The sequence below is a fragment of the Phyllostomus discolor genome, chromosome 11 (genome assembly GCF_004126475.2).
Source record: "Phyllostomus discolor isolate MPI-MPIP mPhyDis1 chromosome 11, mPhyDis1.pri.v3, whole genome shotgun sequence".
Taxonomy (NCBI): Eukaryota; Metazoa; Chordata; class Mammalia; order Chiroptera; family Phyllostomidae; genus Phyllostomus; species Phyllostomus discolor.
This window is the reverse complement of record NC_040913.2, coordinates 54,182,227-54,202,803: the sequence shown is the minus strand read 5'-3', so window position 1 is coordinate 54,202,803 and position 20,577 is coordinate 54,182,227. Positions and strand designations below refer to the sequence as shown.

General features: G+C 36.6%; 1 protein-coding gene across 5 annotated transcripts in view; it reads right to left on the bottom strand.

Moving 5' to 3' along the window:
* CLYBL (citramalyl-CoA lyase) overlaps positions 1 to 20,577 on the bottom strand; it is a 338,666-nt gene that overhangs the window by 38,401 nt on the left and 279,688 nt on the right. For 3 of the 5 annotated variants that reach the window (XM_028526441.2, XM_036011412.1, XM_036011411.1), the window contains exon 7: positions 17,880 to 18,004. In XM_028526441.2, coding sequence (XP_028382242.1) covers positions 17,880 to 18,004 — 125 coding nt within the window. Of the gene's footprint in view, positions 1 to 8,003; positions 8,703 to 17,879; positions 18,005 to 20,577 lie in introns of those variants that run through there. The other 2 variants (XM_036011414.1, XM_036011410.1) reach the window with 2 other exon arrangements.

Sequence of the window (20,577 nt, the reverse complement as noted above, 5' to 3'; positions counted from 1 at the left end):
ACCAGGTCCCCAGTTGAGGGTGTGCTAGAGACAACCGATCAATGTTTCTTTGACATCGATGTTTACCTCCCTCTCTTTCACCCTCCCTTCCCCTCACTCTAAAAAAATAAGTAATTAAAATATTTTTTTTAAAACTACAAAAAAAAATAATCACATGGCCTAGTATGAATATCCTCCTGCTTTAACATATCAACCAACATTACGGGTTGGTTTTTTAATATATGGATCTACCTGTGAAATGTGAATGGTCTGTTGGTCAGGATTTAGAAAAACACACTTTGTCAAACTACTTAGATTTGCAGGGAGGGTTGAAACATTCCTTAGTAAATGCTTACAGTTTCATAGCCCAGTGCATTCCTGATAAATTGGCACACATACTATTTTCAAAATAAAGGAACTTCCATCAGTTTGAAGATTTAGACTATATAATTTAGTTTAAAATGCCTTTAAATAGTAATTCATTCACGTTTAAAACACCTTAAGAATCATGGCTATGACAATAGTACTAGCTGTATGTTTTTGAGCAGTTAGCCCAGAATTGTGCCTTGCACTGGACATACTTTATTTCCTGTAATGCCCATCCCCATTAACAATATTTTTTCTATTTCTTTTTAATTGTGGTAAAAACATATGGCCCAAAGTTTACAGTAATAATCATTTTTAAGTGTACAGTTCAGTAGTGTTAAGCACATTCACATCGTTGTGTAACCAATCTCCGGACCCCTTTTTATTTTGCAAATGCAAAACTTGGTCAGTCCCCATTAAACAACTACTCCTCAGCTCCCCTCCCCTAGCCTCTGGCAACCATCATTCTGCTAATTGCTATGAGTTTGTATCCATCCCCATTTTATAACTGAGGAAAGTGAGACATAAAGAATTTAAGAAACTTGTTACATATCTGCCCTGTAAGTAGTAGATATAGAGTTGGGATAAAACCTGGCTCTAACTGATCCAAAGCATGTGTTTCTGGCCTACACCCTGGGCTTATTGATTGAAAAACATTCTGAGTGGGATTTCTGACTGCCTGAATCAGAATCATCAGCAGGGGGTGGGGGATGGAGGGTGGGAGGGGGGTGCACAAGTAGTTTCTTGGGCTGGATCCTATATGGTTTTATGCAGTCCTATGGGTTGGCCAGGAATTCTCTGATAATTTAACACACATTTAAGTTTGAGAAGCTCTGTTTTAGCTTTCCTGGGTGGAAATGGTTAGGATGGCTTGGATATGGGTCCAATTCCCAGCCCTCAAGGAGCTTACAGTTTGCTGGAGGAACAGGGAAGAAGCAGGTCCTACATAACACAAGGAGAATTAGAGGAAAAGCTAGTGTGATGAACATGGAGAAATCAGATGATCTGAAGTGGCTGCCCTTTCCAATCACAATCATCTTTGTCAGATTACACAGCTCACTTAGATATATTGCATACCTACAGCACGCTATGCATTCCCTGCTACAGTTGCCATGGAGCTTATTGTGCAATGGACTTTTATTCAACAATTACCCATTGAGTTATTTGTTGTAAAAAAAATGATTGGTCAATCACTTTGGCACATCTTACTACACACATGTAAGCCTCCTGGGTGTTATCGGCACAAGGAAAACAAGTATTATTAGGCTATATGTAGTTTTTCTACCACTTTGGTCATTGCCTGGTGGCAAGTTAGACACTGAAATGTGTGAATTTTATCAGACTCTGAAGTTCTTCATGGGGGGAGAATCTGACTTACAATTTGGTGGCAAAAGTATTGATGATGATGGTGGTGATGACAATAGTGCTCGTATCTATGGGAAATATTCATACATTTTACATTTCCAGCAGTTAGTACTTGAGATTTTTTTTTCTCTAGAGTACTCAAAGAGTAATTTTCTAGAAGCTGTAAGTTAATATAATGCTTTCCCTACTCACTTTATTTTCAAATAAATACTTTGGACCTTCAGGGAGTTCTCCCTAGTGCCTTTCAATGACGGTGTTGGGGCAAGTTCTTATGAGGGGGATGTCTCTGTTGGCATTAATGACAGTGTTTGAGCAGAGCTGTTATAGTCCTTCTTTTTCCTCCTCTGTGACACTAAGTCTTACACCCAGTGAATTAATTATTTACGTCACAACAGTTCCCAGGGAATTCCTAAAACTTTAAGTCAGTGTTGGCCATTATTAAATTTTTCTTTAGGATCGTGGTTGTGTTTCTACTTGCTAAATCCTCTCAGGCTCAGCCATGACCTCCTGTGATATAGCTCTTCCTTACCCACAAAGTTAACTGTTCCTTAATACCCCTCAAAATGGGTAAAGATGATGCTCTGGTAGACACTGTTGCTTTCTTTCCAATTTTTTCAACTTACCACCTTGGTCCTAGTATAGCCTTGGTCCCCTCAATTTGATTATGATGTTCCTGTTAAGGAGTAAATTTGGTTGCCTGTCCTCCAAAGTTCAGTGGGGAGGTTGCCCAGCTCCTAGGCTGGCTGACAGAGGTCCCACTGAGAGAGTGTTGGGACACTTGACAGAGGAGTTGCACCTTCCTAACTGGGATCCTGCTGCAGTTTTTCTAAAACATCAAATAGGATCATCCATTTGCTTAAAACCCTGCTTTGGCTCCCTTTGGACTTGTAGGATCAAGTGCAATCTCCTTGGCAGGGACCCTTTTGGTCCACTGATGAGACCCAGCCCTGCCTCAGCCCTCAGCCTTGAGTTCTCCTGTCAGTCCACCAACACACACACACCCCAGTACCTCTCCCACACCCTCTGTTCTCTGCTCTCAAGTTCCTTTCTGAGTCTATCTGGCAAAACTTCTTGGGCTTCAAGGCACAGGAATGTCATAGCCCCTGTAGAGCTAATCCATCTCCTTTTTTCCCTTAGGCAGCCTCCCTTTGTAGCTGTTGTCACACTCAGAATTTTCTAATTGTTTACATTGCTGTCTTTCTTACTATGCTGTGAAGTTCTTGAGGGCAGCAGCCTCATGTCATATTTCTTTGAATTCACAGAACCCAGTACCTGTAATATGGTTCAGAGTGAAGCTTGGTTCTTTTGTGGGGCCAGAGCTGGGTGACAGAGTGGGCCATGATATAGGAATATAGAATCTGTTTTCTGTTTCTCTTTCCCTTTATCTGCTGGTGTCTTTCTGCCCTGCTTGATTTTTTCCTGGTCTGGTAATACTCACTGGTCAGTTGACTGATACTTGCTGAGTTTCCAGTAGGACACAGTATCTAACCTCAACAAATGTGATGTAGGGTTGCGGTCAGGTTAACTCATGCAAATGACTTAACAGTTAAAATACAAACGTGTATATTATATTAGTGATACAAAGACAGAGGAGCCACAGAAAGAGCTATTGAATCAAGGACAGTCCTTCCCAGGTAGGACTTTGAGGAATAGATAGTTTTCTTTTTTTTTCTTTTTAAATAATTATGCTATTACAGCTGTCCGAATTTTTCCCCATTTGTCCCCCTCCACCCAGCATCCTCCACTTCCTCTGACAACTCCCTGCCCCCCAACCATTGTTCAGGTCTATGGGTCATGCATATAAGTTCTTTGGCTACTCCATTTCCTATACTTGCTCTTAACATCCCCCTGCCTATTTTGTAACTACAATTTGCATTCCTTAATCCCTTCACTTTTCCCCCCATTCTCCCAGACCCCCTTCTCACTGGCCACAGTCCCAATGTTCTCCATATCTGTGATTCTGCCTTTGTTCTTCTTGTTTACTTAGTTTTTTAGAGTCAGTTGTTGATTGCTATGTATTTTTGCCATTTTAATGTTCATAGTTTTTATCTTCTTTTTTAAAATAAATCCCTTTAACATTTCATATAATAATGGTTTGGTGATGATGAACTCCTTTAACTTGACCTTGTCTAGAAAGCACTTTATCTGCCCTTTAATTCCAAATGATAGCTTTGCTGAATAGAGTAATCTAGGTTGTAGGTCCTTGCTTTTCATCACTTTGAATACTTCTTGTCATTCCATTCTACCCTGCAAAGTTTCTTTTGATAAATCAGCTGATAAGTCTTATTTATAACTCCTTTGTAGGTAATTATCTGCTTTCCTCTTGCTGCTGTTAAGATTCTCTCTTTATCTTTAACTTTTGGGATTTTAATTATGATGTATTTTGGTGTGGTCCTCTTTGGGTCCATCTTGTTTGGGACTTACTGTGCTTCCTGGACTTATATGTCTATTTCCTTCACCAAAGTAGGGAAGTTTTCTTTTATTATTTTTTCAAATAGGTTTCCGGTTTCTTGCGCTTTCTCTTCTCCTTCTGGCACCCCTATGATGTGAATGTTGGAACATTTGAAGTTGTCCCAGAGGCTTCTTACACTATCCTAAAATTTTTTAAAAGATTTTATTTATTTATTTTTGGAGCGAGGGAAAGGGAAGGAGACCAACATCATTGTTCAAAGGAGAAACAGTTGCCTCTCACATGCCCCTAAATGAGGACCTGGCCTGCAACCCAAGCATGTGCCCTGACTGGGAATTGAACTGGCAACTATTCAGTTTGCAGGCCAGTGCTCAATCCACTGAGCCACACCAGCCAGAGCTATCCTCAATATTTTGGATTCTTTTTTCTTCTTGGTATACTGATTAGATGTCTTTTTTTTGCCTTATGTTCCAAATCATTGATTTGACTCTTGGCTCCATCCATTCCACTATTGATTCTCTGTAAATTGTTCTTTACTTCAGTTAGTATATCCTTCATTATTGCTTGGGTCTTTTTTTATGTTGTTGAAGTGCCCAGTGAGTTCCCTGTGCATCCTTATAACCTGTGTTTTGAACGTTACTTCTGATAGATTGCTTATCTGCATTTTGTTTAGTTCTTTTCCTGGAGTTTTGATCTGTTCTTTCATGTGGGATGTTTCTTTGTCTCTTCATTTTGGCAGCCTCACTGTTTGTTTCTATGTATTAGGTAGAGCTGCTTTGACTCCATGTATTGGTAGTGTTGTCTAATACAGCAGGTGTCCTGTACGGTCCATGGCATAGCCTCCCCTATCTCCCAAGCTGTGTACTTAAGGTGATCCCTCCATATGGGCTGAGTACTCCTTCCTTTTGTAGAGAAGTCTCGATTGCTGTCAGCAGGTCAATGAGAGGGATTTACCCAAACTAGACAGCTGGTGGTACTAGCTGTGACCCCTGGCCAGCAACAACCTCCCTCTGTGGCTTGTGGAGGTGGTTGTGTGGTATTCTGATGTGATCTGTAACTGTCCACTGGGTGCACAGGCTCTGGGTGTTCCAGGTGGTGGCTAAAGTCACCCTCCATCTGTGTTCTGTCTGGGGCTCCTTGGTACAAGTCTAAAGTGATCTGCAGGTGGCTGCTGCTAATGCTGGGACTGGGGCCACTCAATGAGAGGTGCAGAGGCTGAGCTCAGATGTTGCTTGTTTGAGCAGATTTGGGAAAGTCTGAAGCCTGTGCCTAGCCCAGCCCTTCATATGGGTATGTGCCAGGTTGATGGAAATTCAGATATAGTGCTACTGCACTGTGATCTATGTGGGGGAGGGCTCAGAAAAGGTACGATGGCCACTGTCTGCAGTTCTATCTGGGAGAAAGTTGTCCCGAAGCTCTTGCCCTGATGCCAGGCACTTCAGTTCCTCCCTGTAGGCCACTGTTGCCCTTCAAGCTGTTGCCCTGGTGCTGGAGTCCAGAATGAGTCTGAATAAGTCCATGTGTGGTGCAAGGCTGTTTAAGAGGAGAAGCCCAAGGATCCCACAGTTGCTTTCCAACCCAACCCACGCTGGTTTTTACAGCCAGTAGTTTTGGGAACTTATCTTCCTGGCACTGGGACCCTGGACTGGGTGGTCTGGTGTGAGGGTTAGATCCCTTGCTCCCAAGATATCCCTTCATTTTATATTCACCACACATGGGTTTGAGATCACTTGGTCTCAGACTCTGTCCTTCCTAGCCATCTAGATGAATGTAGTTTCTTTAATTCCTTAGTTGTCAGATTTCCATACAGCTCAATTTTCTGATGATTCTGAGTGATGTTTGTTCTATATTTTAGTTGTAATTTTGCTGTGGTGGTGTGAGGAGGCAAACCACATTTACCTATGCCTCTGTCTTGACCAGAAATCCAAGAATAGGTACTTTTAAAGTCAGGTTTAGAAGATTAGGGATGCCAAATAAAGGCCAAGAGAGGTATGGGGGAATGAGCAGTAGCACACTGAGACTAAGAGTGGGTTTGGCTTTCTCCCTTTTTCTCAAGACCTCCATGTTTCTGGTCACCAGTGACTCAATAGATCAAACAAAACAAAGGACTACAGTATGAGATACCAGATCTTTCTATGGCTCTATGGATGAAGGGATTACTCATGCCTGAGGAAAGGGAGCCTAAATAAGCCCAAATTAAAGCAATCTGGAAGACAGACATTTTAAAATATTGGTTCTGCTACTCATTAGCCACTTGACTTTATGACAAAGCACATAAGACTTAACCTCTGCTTCATGAAGCAAGATTGAAACTCATTGGAATCCCTCTGTTCTTGCTGCCTGCCCTGGCGTGCCTTAGGCTTGCTCCTTTCAGATCCTAAGGAGAGGAAGCTAAACTACTTTTTCTTTTCCTTTATTCTGGGCACTTTCCCTCTGTCCATTGGTGGTCCCGGAACCCAACAATGGAAAAGTTAAAAGCTGGCCCAGCCCATTTCAGCATTGCTTCTGAGTGTGACCATCATGGATGGACTGACCCTCCATTCACAGATGGCTCTCTGGGTGCCAGGAGAAGATAGTTCATTCTCTCTTGAGGAGCAACTGTGGTTTGTACTCTTATAGCCTTCAGTAAGCCCTAGGATATTTGTTTCCAAACTAAAAATTGGAAGAGTTCAATCTTGTTAGGAAGATTCACTACTAAAAAAATCAAAGTTTTCATCTGATAGTATTTTACACTTTTACAAAATATTTTCAAAGACATTTTCTCACTTATAGTAGGGAAAGCATGGTTCTTTCTTTTTTAAAAAAGATTTCATTTACTTATTTTTAGATGGAGGGGTAGGGAGAGAGAAAGAGAGGGAGAGAAACATCAATGTGTGGTTGCCTCTCGAGCGCCCCCTACTGAGGACCTGGCCAGTAACCCAGGCATGTGCCCTGACCAGGAATTGAACTGGTGACCCTTTGATCTGAAGGCCAGTGCTCAATCCACCGAGCCACACCGGCCAGGGCAGCATGGTTATTTCTGATTAACAGATGCAAACACTATGGTTCAGTATTAATCTTTGCTTTTAATTTTAAAGATTTTATTTATTTTTAGAAAGGGAAGGGAGGGAGAAAGAGAGAGAGAAACATCAATGTGTGGTTGCTGGGGGTCATGGCCTGCAACCCAGGCATGTACCCTGACTGGGAATCGAACCTGCGACACTTTGGTTCTCAGCCCATACTCAAGCCACTGAGCTACACCAGCCAGGGCTAGTATTAATTTTTTTAAAGGAACTTACTAATGCCAGAAGGAGAGGATTAGAATCTAAGGGTTTTCATCCCAAATCTAAAACTCTTCCCACTAATCTATACATCCCAAAGTATGGCTGTTAACTGTGGTACCTGTGATGATTATATAAAAAATTTAAATATATGTTTGTTCTATATAGAGTATGCTATATATTTAAAATTTTTATTTTGATGTCATGTATAAAAAATAACTAGCATATGTAAATAGTTATTTCATAGATATTATTACTTAAGATGAAGCTGAAAAAATGATACATAAGGTGCAGATAAGCAAATATGTAAAAATGCAATTTTAGTAACTGAATTTGGAAACTACTAAAATATAACATGCTTCTATCCTGAGTTTCCATTTGAAAGCTATTATTGTAATTATTTTGATATAAGAGATACCAAAGGACATTTTCAGTGAGAAAAAAATGTAACAATAAATGTGTGAATGCCATTTTAGGTCCTGAAAAAGAAAACCCAAAACATTTATGAGAAGGATTAAAGACAGTGACATTTCATCCTTATATATACTTCGGAATATCAGTAACCATTTGTTTTATGAATAAATATCTTTTGTAAAAATATTATTGAAGACTTGGAAAGTAGAGAATATTTTTATCACTTTAGATTATTTGATAAGTATTTTAATAATGTTCTGAATTAAAATTGAATACCATTTACATCTATGGCCAGAGAATTATAGATACTAGTATGTCTCTATGTGACATTTCTAAAAGTTTTACTGAAGTCGTTCAACATGGGCAACAACTCACATCGGGCTAATCTCTCTACTAGCAGTGAAATTCCGACAGATGACGTTCCATGGCTTATGATGGGGAAGCCTTGTAAATGATTCATAAGAATGAAACAGTTGGATTATCTGAAGGGAGTTAGTTTTGTACCTAATTGGGGAATGCAATGACAATTTGGGCCTAATTGAACTGCTTGGGAAGGTCCTTGCAGCCCCTGTCTCAGAGTGGGTGTGAGATGCTGGGGATCTTGCAACCTGGGCAATGTACTGGATTTATTTTCCAAATTCTGAAAGGTGGAAAAGTCTGGAGAAGCTCCCTCTTTACCCCTACCATCCTTTTTGCCCTGTAACTCTGGCTGTAAAAGGAGCACAGAACCATCCATGGAAAATGGAATGGAGGGCCCTGTATGCTCTCAGCAGAGTTCCACCTGTCAGATCAGTACTGGCCTGAGAGGCCATCAGGGATGACCTAGCCAAGCAGCCCCTCTGTGATTTTCCAACAAAGAGAAATGTCAATTCTCCAGAATGGGCATATTCTGAGGTGGTATTCAGTAGCTGCAAGAGACAAAAAGTATACAAAGATACCTGGAGAGAAAGGGACTTGCTTCTCTGGGTTCTCCCATTTGGTACAGGGATTAGGAAAATGGGCTTTTGAGTCAGCTATACCTGAATTTGAACCCAGACTATCCCTTTTGTTGTGTGTGACCCACAGCAAATAATGTTATGTTTTTGAACCTCAGTTGCTTCATCTGTACAATCGGGATGATAATAGCTCCCTTGTAGAGTTATTGTGAGCATTAAATAAAACCATGTATACAATGGTCTGTCACAAACAGGCTCTTAGTACATGGAAACTGCAGCTGCTACCACCATCATTACTGTCACCACTGCTATGATTGTGTCCTTGCTGAGGCTGCTGCCACTACTACCACCAATGCTATCACCTCTATTTGGTTGCTGTTACCACCACCACAATCACTGCTATACTATTGCTGCAATTACAGCTACTGCTCTTGTTACCCAGAGATGATTTAATTCCATATGTCATAGAAGCCTACTGAGAGAGCATTTGAATCATAACAGGATTTTATGATTTCAGGGTAGCTTCAAGGGTACTGAGAGACATCAGTGTTCTTGAAGATGCAATTAGAAGAAGCTAACTCATGCCTAAAGCTTTCTATTCCTTCTAAACCTTTTAAAGGTTTTATTTATTTATTTATTTATTATCTATATTTTAGAGAGACAGGAAGGGAGGGAGAAAGAGAGGGAGAGAAACACTGATGTGCAACAGAAACATTGATTGGCTTCCTTTTGCACATCCCCAACTGGGTACTGGCCTGCAACCCAGGCATGTGCTCTGACTGGGAATCGAACTGTCAGCATTTTTATTTGCAGGCTGGGGCTCAACCTCTGAGCCATACCAGCCAGGGCTAAAGTCTTTTCTTAAAAAAAATTTATTGATTGATTTTAGAGAGAGACAAAGGCATGTGGGGGAGGAGAGAGAGAGAGATAGAGAAGAAACAGATTTGTTGTTCCACTTATTTATACATTTATTGGTTTATTCTTATATGTCACCTGGCCAGGGATTGAACCCACTACCTTGGTGTATCAGGTCAATGCTTTAACCAACTGAGCTACCCAGACAGTACCTCTCTAAACTCTTATAAACTGGACTCTACACTTGGGGGTGCTATATATTTGACACAGCATCAGTATTTGAAAGCAATTACTTAATAGAATTTAAAAACTGAGAATATCAGCTGGAGGAGCTACTAATCAAATGCAGGTGACCTGAAATTGAGAGCACTGCTTTTGCTGAGGAAGTAATGGAAGAAAGGACAGAGAATGAGCAGGATAAGGAAATCCTAGCAAAGACAAAGGCCCAATTGGTTTGTAAAAAAGGAGGAAATTCTGTGGAATGTGGCTATTGAGTAGATGTAAAATGAGTAGACTTCATTAACATTTTGTGTTTTAAAAAATAATGATTTAGCTTTAACTCTACATAGAAAATAGAAACAGTACTGTACATTTGTTAAGATTAATTTGGGACTTTACTAACAGTTTTAGCAAGTTGGAGAAGAAAAAAAGAAGCTGTAGAAGCTTTGGAAAATGAATTTGGCAGGGCAGGTGGAGGTGGCTGAACAGTAGGGAGGACTGCTGAGGTGAATGTTTGGGTCAATTATATTAATATGTGACCAGTCCAGACTCATCTACTGCCCAGATGGAGTGTCTCAGTGGATCAGAGCCATCCTTACTTCACAAATGGATAAGGAAGACCAAAGGTGCCTTCTGTTTTTAAAATTCTTCTCAGAAGTCATGAAATGTAAGCAGCAAGATTTATCTTTAAATTTTTTCAGGCAGAGTGATCAGACAGAATAGACAATTTTTTGTTTTAAATATCTTCTGATAAGGAAACCTGGAAAACTCAAGCCAAGTTCCCCATGTGGATAGCTACCTACTAAGGTGAAACAATTGGATTTATAAGCATGTTGCAAAATCAAAAGGAGTTTCTACATTTGCTAGCAAATTAGATATTGTGCTTAATTCTCTCAGTTTTTTATAGGTTTGCTGTGGTATAATTCATACTCTATAAAAGTTACCCATTGTTAAGTTTATATAATTCATCAATTTTTTAGTCATTATCTAGAGTTCTGAAACTATCACCTCCCTTCCAGATTGTTTTTTTTTAAAGTAGAAACCTTGTCTGCAAATACTTTTTTAACACTGAGATAAATGTGTAAATATTTTTATTTAATTTAGAATATTTCATGTCAAATTTATGCTGGTATTACCTATAAGAAAAGCACAGAATGAAGGCCATTTTCAGCAGCTTGCAGCTAATACCAATAATATTAACTTTTATTTTATATAGTCTAGACTTATTATTTCTTGGGAAAACATATCTAACCAAACAAATATTAACTAGAAGCCACTTTAAAGGATTTACTAATACATAACTAACTGATAACAATAACTGATGGAATAAGTGGTGACCTTTTTTTCCTTTCCATTTTTCTAGAAGGAAACAAAAGGTCAGCATTATATACTGTTAAAAAAGTACAGGGCTTCCCAATAAGCCCTGGCTGGGAAGCTCATTTGGTTAGAGCATCATCCCCATATGCCAAGGTTGTGGGTTCAATTCCTGACCAGGGCACATAAAAGAAGCAACCAATGAATGCATAAATAAGTGGAACAACAAATTGATGTTTCTTTCTCTTCCCTTTCCTCTCTCTCTCTAAAATCAATAAATGAAAGTACAACAAATAATTTTTAACAGTGTCAGAAATTTAGAAATCAGTTTGCTAAATAGTATTTACTAACCCTATATTGTGTTCCTATTTCTGTCCAAGATGCTACTAGGTGGTAAGTGATACAGAAGAGAGAATTCTTTACTCTCTAGGGTAATAGTAAGAAATACCCCCTTGTTTTTTCACTGAGGTACACTAACCTAAAATGGAAAAAAAAGAAATGAATTATAGAAAATCTTGAATTATATATTTTAATAATAAAATTTCATTTATCTGCCCTTAATATAAAAAGAATTTAAAAATTCTTTAACAAATACAATAAAAATTAAAAGAATGCTCTGATTTCCTCTATTAAAATCACTTAAAGGAGAGAAGGCAAGGGATGGTGGGGGGTATAGAGATGATGTAGTGAGAGAGAAAAATATTAAGAAAAGGAAGAAACAAGAAAGAATTCTTGGAGAGGAAGATGAGAGAGGAACAGGAGACATATACAGAAATATACAGAGCCAAACACAGTAAGAGGGAGCAATACTATAAAGGGAAGAGAAAGATGTCCAAGGAGTAAAACCATCTTTTCAGGCCCCTTATTTAGATCTTGCTATTAAAGACTTTGAAAGCCATGGCCTGTTTGTGCAACCACAGATGTAACTGAGAATGTGACTTTGAGAACCTGTCCTTTGAAGGAGATGGAACTGAGGGTGGGACGAGATACTGCCTCTTTGCCAAAGGCTCCTAGTCTACTTTGGGAGACTGAAGGAATTAAATAGAATGAATGAAGAAATAAAGAGACTAGTAAAACAGAATGCAGTTTGCAGTGATCAGAGCTAAGAAGTCTTTCTGGGGTAGGATGGGTGGAGAAGTACAGGATAGAATTGTGAGGGAGGGACCACATGGCAAATAGTGGCTGGGAAGGCACATGGATACTCTGCGTTGTTTCTTTCTTCATCTGTTTCTGCTCATGGCTCCCTGCCCCCCCCCCCCCAAAAGTGCATGAATAAGAAAAAGATGCTAATCTGAACTATCCAAATTCACATTTTATTTGTGACCAAATACTTTTAAGGTTTTGGTCATTAACATGGGATTAATTCTCTGTGACCAAAGTGAAACTGCATTTATGCCATGTTCACATCTTTATTTATAAAGTAAGCCCAGAACTTTGGTTGGGATTCTATCATCACCTTGGCCATGAGTGACCTCAGACAACTTCCAAATCCTTATTGGGTTTTGGTGTATGAAGCTGCAAACTGAAGCAATATGACTAGAAAATTTCTGAGACCTTATCCAACTAAAAAGTTTACTCTTTTTAATTGGAGCTGAGCAAAAAAAAAATCCTCAAAAATATAAACAAGAAAAAGTTATTTTGGTTAAAATATACTTAAGAACGTATTATAAATTGAGGGAGCAAACAACTCTAAAAGTTATCAGATTTAATCTAATACAAAAATCTCTTATCCTCTAATACTGAACAAGCCATTTGCCTCTGAAAATATGTGAAATAGAATACGATAAGCATTAGAGTTGTATCACTTTGTTTTCAATGTTTAGAAATCTGCAACTTGTTGTTAATTAAATCAGCCTTAAGGTCATCATTGGCAGGCTCTCAGCTTTTCTATGAATTTGACTTTTTAAAGTCAAAATTATGGCATATACTGGTATTTCTAAAAATATCAAAGAAACAAGGAAATAAAGAGAGAAATGCAATGCATAAGAATCTCAAAAGTAGAGTTATGTCCTTTCATCTTTCTTTTTCACTAGAAATCAATCCATCAGATTTTAGTATTCCAACTTACAAATAAAGGGGGGAAAGGCCATGGGTGGTGGGAAGCATGGATGTGGGAAGATACATTGTTGTCTGTTAGTGGAACCAACACTTTCTTATGACAAAGACAACAACCAAATCTGTAGATGGTTTATTTGATCTGCATGAAAGGGTGGCAGTGGGATTTCTGGCACTTGAATAAGCAGAAACAATATTTTTGGCTAGAGAGACCTCCGAGTTCTCTCAGGGAGCCTTTTAGAAGGCTCTCTGGACCAAACAGTCTTTCTTTTGTAAAGCCCTGCATTCGGGAACAAATGAAAGGTGTGTGAGCCACAACCAATAACCTATGAAAATAATTTGCTCTAAATATTGGTGCGTGTGGGTGTGTGGGGTATTCTTTGTAATTTTCTAGATGAAAAAACTTACATAAGGGAAAAAACACTTTTTCTTTTTTCTTTACCACAATATAAGTTCCTAATTTATATTTCAGCAGAGGATTTGCTTATGAATACAAACATTAATTTGCATTATTGCCGACTCCCATGAAATTAGAATGTTTCAGTTATGTGTGTTATTTACAGTTGTTATATCAAGTCAGTGACTTTGCTTTTAACTTTTAGAGTTGCTAATTGAACCTAGATTTTAAAGATGAACACTTCCCCTTCCTTGTTTTTTAGTTAGTTTGCAAAGCTATAACAAATGAAAAATTTTGAAAAAGTTAAACAAAATCCTTCAGAAACAAAATAAAGTACATGTGGCAATGATATCAATAAACCAGAATGCTAGGAAAATGGAAAATGAAGCAAAGCTATATTTGCAGGCAGTTACTGCAAATATACACTTGAAACCTGTATAGCAAAATATCTTTAAAAATTGGTCACATGTACTACATTTTGCTATTCTTTCATATTTTTCTGTTAGAGCCTCCATTTGTAAAGAAATGGTAAATTCTTATATTAAAATTTCTTGGGATTATCAATCATTTTTGAAAAGCAACTGTTTCCTTTAGCTGTCATTTTTGCCCAAGAAGTATGAATATGGAAAAAGAATAAAATTAGCACTGAATTTATAATATAGACATGAAAAAATACACAGTATCATACATACATGAATGTACATATAGTATATGTTATATACATTTATTTATTAACATAATTTCCACTGATATCAACTAATATTAACTAATTATTTGCTTGAGATGTTTTCATTTCAATGATCTAATTTTCATACTACATACAGTTCTTAGTTGATAAAAAAAACTGTTAACAGTACACATAGATGTACACTTGAAACCTGTATGGTTCTATTAACTAATGTCACCCCAATAAATTTAACAAAAATTAAAAAAACTGTTAAAATAATATTTTAATAGGCATAATAAATTCAGTTTATGAAAAAATTTCAAATATTATTGGAATCAATATTACTATGAAAAATGACATAAAATAAAATTAACTTTCAAGAAAATCATTTATAAATTTAAAATAAGTTACATGGAAGTGATTTATCCTGGCTAAAATATTTTATCAAATAATTCAAAGCTCAAATAATTAATGACAGACAGCTTCCATCTCAAAATACATTTTTCTGAATGGATAGAAGAAAGAATCAAGTTTGATTAATATTGTGGATTTATATCTCATAAGTGATGTCAGCTAATTAGAAATATTTTAGCTTATGAGAATTAAAATAGGAACATAGAGTATGTGGAATGTTTAGACATTTTTCAACAGGTGACCTTAGTCCTTAATGTCAATCTACAGCCTAATTATTAGTGGAAACTATTTTACCAGGCAAAATTCTTAATGGAATCATAAGTATCATTATCTGCCAAACAGTGACAGATTATATAAGCAGATTATTATTATTTAATATAAAGTGTTGTCACCTGATACTAGGCTAAAAGAATTAAACTTTCTTTCTTTAGAACTTCTAATTAAAATAAAACAAAAAATTCATATAATACCAAAGACTGAACCCCAATAATTTATCTACTCATGATCTAAGTATTCCAATGAATACTGTTATTGGGAGAGAAAAGGGAAAACAAGGTAGGACTTTTATTTTTCAATAATTATTAAAACTATATAACAATGATTATTATTGCTATAGAAAACACAATTACCAGCATTAACTGTACATTTCAGCTAAACCTTTGGTCTTAGGGAAGAATATAATTTAAGATAGGAGCAAGAAGTAGGGAAAGTAAGAATATATAATTTTGCCTTCTCGAGTCATTTCTACTCAAAAACATTTCTTGAATGAAATTTTTCATCAGATGAGAAAAAGGTCTTTTAGAAATTTGTGTCTCACTAGGCCATAAATCATCAGTTTCTCATCACTGACAGAGTCATCTGTGCTTTGGACAAGGTAACCAAGGGTGTATGTTTTCATAAATGATTCACATTTGAAATAAAACAGATTAGATGTTTGTTGGAAGCAATACTTCATACAACTGAGCAACCTATTTATACTAAACCTTTATGAACAGAATCCACATTATTTAGACCCCAAGACCTCTCAAGACCCAGAGTCACCTACTTGCAGACCCAATTTTTATGGCCAGCCAATTTATAGGCAAAGTGAAAGAAACATGCGAACTGGATAAAATAACCACATGTCCCCACTGGAAGCCCCATTACTTGAATCATTTAAACCTTGCTGGACAAAGCACCAGGAGAATTTGCTGTAGGGAACAAATCTACACAAATGGGGCAGGGAAGAAATGACCTAATAGTTAGTCTCCCTTCTGCCCTAATTTCTATGGTTTGATGTTAAGAAAAGCTGCCACACTGTTGTGAAAGCTTACACTCTAACAAGAGGGCATTTCTTACTAAAACAACAACAACAACAACAACAAAACCCCCTTCATAATTTAACATTTAAGTTGCCATCATCAAAAGGCAGGGACACTCTGAGACAATTTTCCCTGGGAACAACACTTTCAAGATACAATGAAAATGTATTGTTTTTCCTTCATTCAAGAATTTAAATGCCAGCAAAAGAATATGTCTGTTGCTTAGATTTTACTTGCTGGCTACTGAAAGTTAGGGTAACCTCTCCCATAGCCCTAGCTGCTTACTTATGTCAAATGGCATCATTTGATGGTATCCAATATGAAACCCAGTGTAACACAAGGCTGGTCCAGACAGGTACTCTGCTCCGTCTGGTATTTTGATCGTCCATATCCTGCCTCAGTTTGTTATTTCAGTAGGAAGTATTTATCACATTCATGTCTACAACTAGCATGACGTACACACAGAGGTGTAGAACATGTAGGGAGTGTGTGTGCAGGCAAGCATGGGAGAGAGTAGAGGATGGAGTTATTTGTATGTATGAATGAAAAAGTACAGGACTCTTCTCTTTAGGTAAATATCTATGCTTGACCATCTGGATTTTTTGGTCAAGATATAGAAGTGAACATAAAATACAATGTCAAGTTAAAAATATTTTTCATTGAACTGCAATGTTTTTCCAATGGCCACTACTGATTTGAAATGAAAGGATGCTATTCAAATGGGATGTTTCCAATATCACAGATTCTATCTTTTGATTTTAAGTGTAAGTTTGTACAAAGATGATCTTGTGAGTGTGTGAAGGTAAGCATGCATGCCCGGTTGGAATTGAAAGCAGGTATACACAGTGAGGGGGTAGGAATGACCCATTTAATATTGTTACTTACTTTCCCAAGTACTGGGATTTTCAGGTGTTTTTACTGTCAATGAAGAGTGCAAATGACACTTGTGATGACATTGATGTCACTGTTTCACCACTGAAAATCAGTTTTGTCTTTTTTTTTGTAAGGAGGACTGTTTAAGCTTTAGAACCTTAACAATGTTTCAACATTCTTTCTCTTCTAAGTACTTCTGCCTTGTAGGTATCAAAATCTCACTCCTTATGTAAGGAACAATGCTGAATTTAGATATTACCTCTAGGACAGATTTATAAATGCAACTTTCCCCCATCCTCTTAAAAAGAGGCACATGGTATTATTGCAAATAACCTTTAAGATAATTAACTGACAATGCTGCAACTAGCATAAAATCTTCCTTCAGGCGACACCTAATTTAAGTGTTACTGGCACAAAGTGGAGACAGATTGCGCATCACCACTGCAATATTTACATAGCAGAAACCCACAGAGCAGGAAACGCGAGGCTCAATGATGCACTAAATTAGGAACAACCGTACTCCAGTGTTAATTTGCTTTCCATTCTATCCAAATCTCAGACCCAGAAATTGGTACAAGCACATACACAATCTTCCACTCTTAAATGACTAAACCAGAGGAGATTTGTGTACTTTCCCCTTCCAATACTAAAATAACTTGAGATTTATTTCTTCTCTCCACAAGAACCGTTTCATCAAACTGTGTTTATTTCATTACAAGTTGCTCTCACTTTGATCTAAAATTATTTTTCATAAATGCTGCATCAGAGTCTACAGAGAAAAACTAAACAGACTTCTATTTTCTCAAATGCTGCCAATAGAGTTTATGAAAGGAATAAAATGACAGACTTGAGAGACAGTTGGTAAAATACTTAAGAATATGGAAGGGCAAGTTTACTTTAGGTGGGTTTCTCACTGATGAATAAGTATTGTCCCCCTAGTACAAACCTTCCCCATCAAAATATGTTTTGTAAAAAAAAATCATTCAATATTTTTTTATTCTTCCCCATGGTATTTTAAACGACAGTTTCATCCAAGGCATTAATAAAACATTTACCTTTCCCAGTTGTTGATGTTCTTTAAAGGCAGTGATCAGTTCCTCAGCCCACTTAATTTTTTCAGGGGAAGGAGAAAACTGCTCCTGAACAACCGCAATTTGATTAGGGTGTATCACCTGCTTGCCTACAGGAAGATTAATAATACCAGAAACACAAATCAACAAATAATATCTCAACCATGTGAGGCTCCTGAGTGCCTTACAGACTGTATATAGAATAACTCAATATTTTATAACATTTTAAAAAGAAAATAACAGCCATTGGGCAGGATTTTTCAGAATACTATGTAAGAACAAACAGAACAATGGGAATAATTGTGTTTCCAATCCTACAGAAATGCCACCTTGGTGCAGAAAGTCTCTCATGTTGAGTTACAGGTGGAATGACCAAGTGGCTCGTTAAATAACTGCTTTGGCTGGAACTTTAAAAGATAATGCCTGCAAATTAGAGTGCTTATTTTTGAAATAAAGTAGAAAAAATATATGTTAATTCTTTCAAATTTTATAATTTGTCTTTGGCTTATTTTGTACTATCCTGCCTTCCACAATTTCTTTTGAAGTAGTCTTTTGGTTTTCATAAAGCTTACAGAGGCAGCTGTTACAACTATACTAATATTAAATAGTGTCTCACAATAACAGTTTTTCTTTTTTTAGATATAGTATGTCATTTCTAACCCTTAATAGAAATTTAGATTTCAATGAAAAAATTTTATCCAGTACAGTAAAATAGAAGGCAGATTTGAACAGTGTGGTCTCTAAATTACTCCATTTAAACATGTTTAAATAAAAATTATAGAAAGTTTATGTAAAAACATAACCAGATTTTCCCTTTTTTCTTATAGAATGAAGATTGGATATTTCCCTTTTATATAGATATTTAGATACCCCAGATGAAATCTTCTCTCTGTAGTAATAGTTTTGAAAAAGCTTTAAGCTTCTTTTTGATGTTTAAGTATCTTAAATAAAAACACTATATGAAGTGTCACAGGAGTCTGTGAAATCATGCAGTCATTTAAAAAAACAGTTTAACAATCAGGAAAGAATGGAGTATAATCAGGTCATTAATAAAATAAAACAATTTTAATGTTATAATAATGTTGAGGTTATACTTTATTACATAATAAAAGTATGGACATATTTGGTTCTTTAAAAATGAAGGTACACGTAATGATAATTTACTCTGCTAAGTATTTTTGCTGATTTATCAATTTGCTTTGCTTCTGGTGTAGATGTTTTAAATATTAGTCAGTAGAAATTATATCCTTGATGTTTTAAAAAAGGTCAATTCCTGTTACTGCCATTATCCTACCAAACAGAGAAAAGCACAATGTTTATAAAAATTGTTTTAGCATTTTATGAAAAAGATTTTAAGTGAATAAATATAATGACATCTTTTCTTATGGTGACATAATTAAAACATCCTCATATTGCTATTTCATCTTTAATCTGTCAGCATAACAATAAAGCATTAAAATGCTATATACATAAAGATGCTTCAAATTATTTGAGGAATAATTTCTGGGAAAAAATATCAGTAATGACAAATGAGGGCTTTTTATAATAGCAGGTGCTGAAATTATACTTAAGTAATCTGATAGTTGCTACAGCATTATTAATAAAGGATGTCAGTTCTGGTAGTCATTTTGTACTCTTAGTCCTGAATTTTATAATTTATGTACAAAATTTACACTGATGTGTAAAAAGCCAGATTTCATGAGAACTTCTTGGTACAGACACTGTAATCTGAGGCACAGAACATAAACTATTTAAAATACAATAAAACTACTGATGGCTTGCAAGCACACATATTTTGGTAGTGAGGCTAATTTTAAGATATGTGTTAGGTTTTAGAAATTTATGAACATCCATATGTGAAGTTATCTTTTGTTGAATTTTATATACTCCAACAATTGAACATCAGACTTTAATACCATGTGGAAGCAAAGCAAATATTTTATACAGAAGAGTTGTTATTGACAAGTTACTGAGAGGGTGCAAAATTGGAAGACATTAAAATTTATGACCATGAAATCCTTTTTACAGTACCACTTGATATATCATGCTTCAAATCAATACCTGTCAAGTCTTTTAGGTACTGTATGATGGTGTCATTTTTGTCTTCTACAAAAGACTGCAAAAAAGAAGAAAACCTATAGAGTTTCATATTTATAATCTTTCTTCTCAGCATGTAGTACTGGAGTAGCTGTGATGACCAAGTCACCTGTTAAAGCTTTATTCCAAGATTTATTTTTGCTTTATTTTTATAAAAATAATTCCTAAAGTTAATAGCTATTTATACAACCAGTGCATTGATTTAAAATCTATTTACATGGATTGTGGCTCTGTGAAACAATGACTACAGAAAAAAATCTATAACCCACTGTTCCATGCATGGTTAACTTTTTAAAAGCTATAACTCATTAAAATTATACATAATTTTTAAAAGTACAAAAAATTTTTATAACATAGACTGAGTGTTTCTTATTAGTGTTATGGATAACACAATACTTTCATTAGATTTTACACCTTTCAACCACCTGCTTCACAGATAGGAGTATTTCCTTCCTTCTTTCCTCCCTTCCTCCCTTCCTCCCTTCCTCCCTCCCTCCCTCCCTCTCTCCCTCCCTCCCTTCCTTCCTCTCCTCTCTTCTTGTGCAAAGCTTGAGGTATGGCATTTAAATGACAAATAATTAGGACA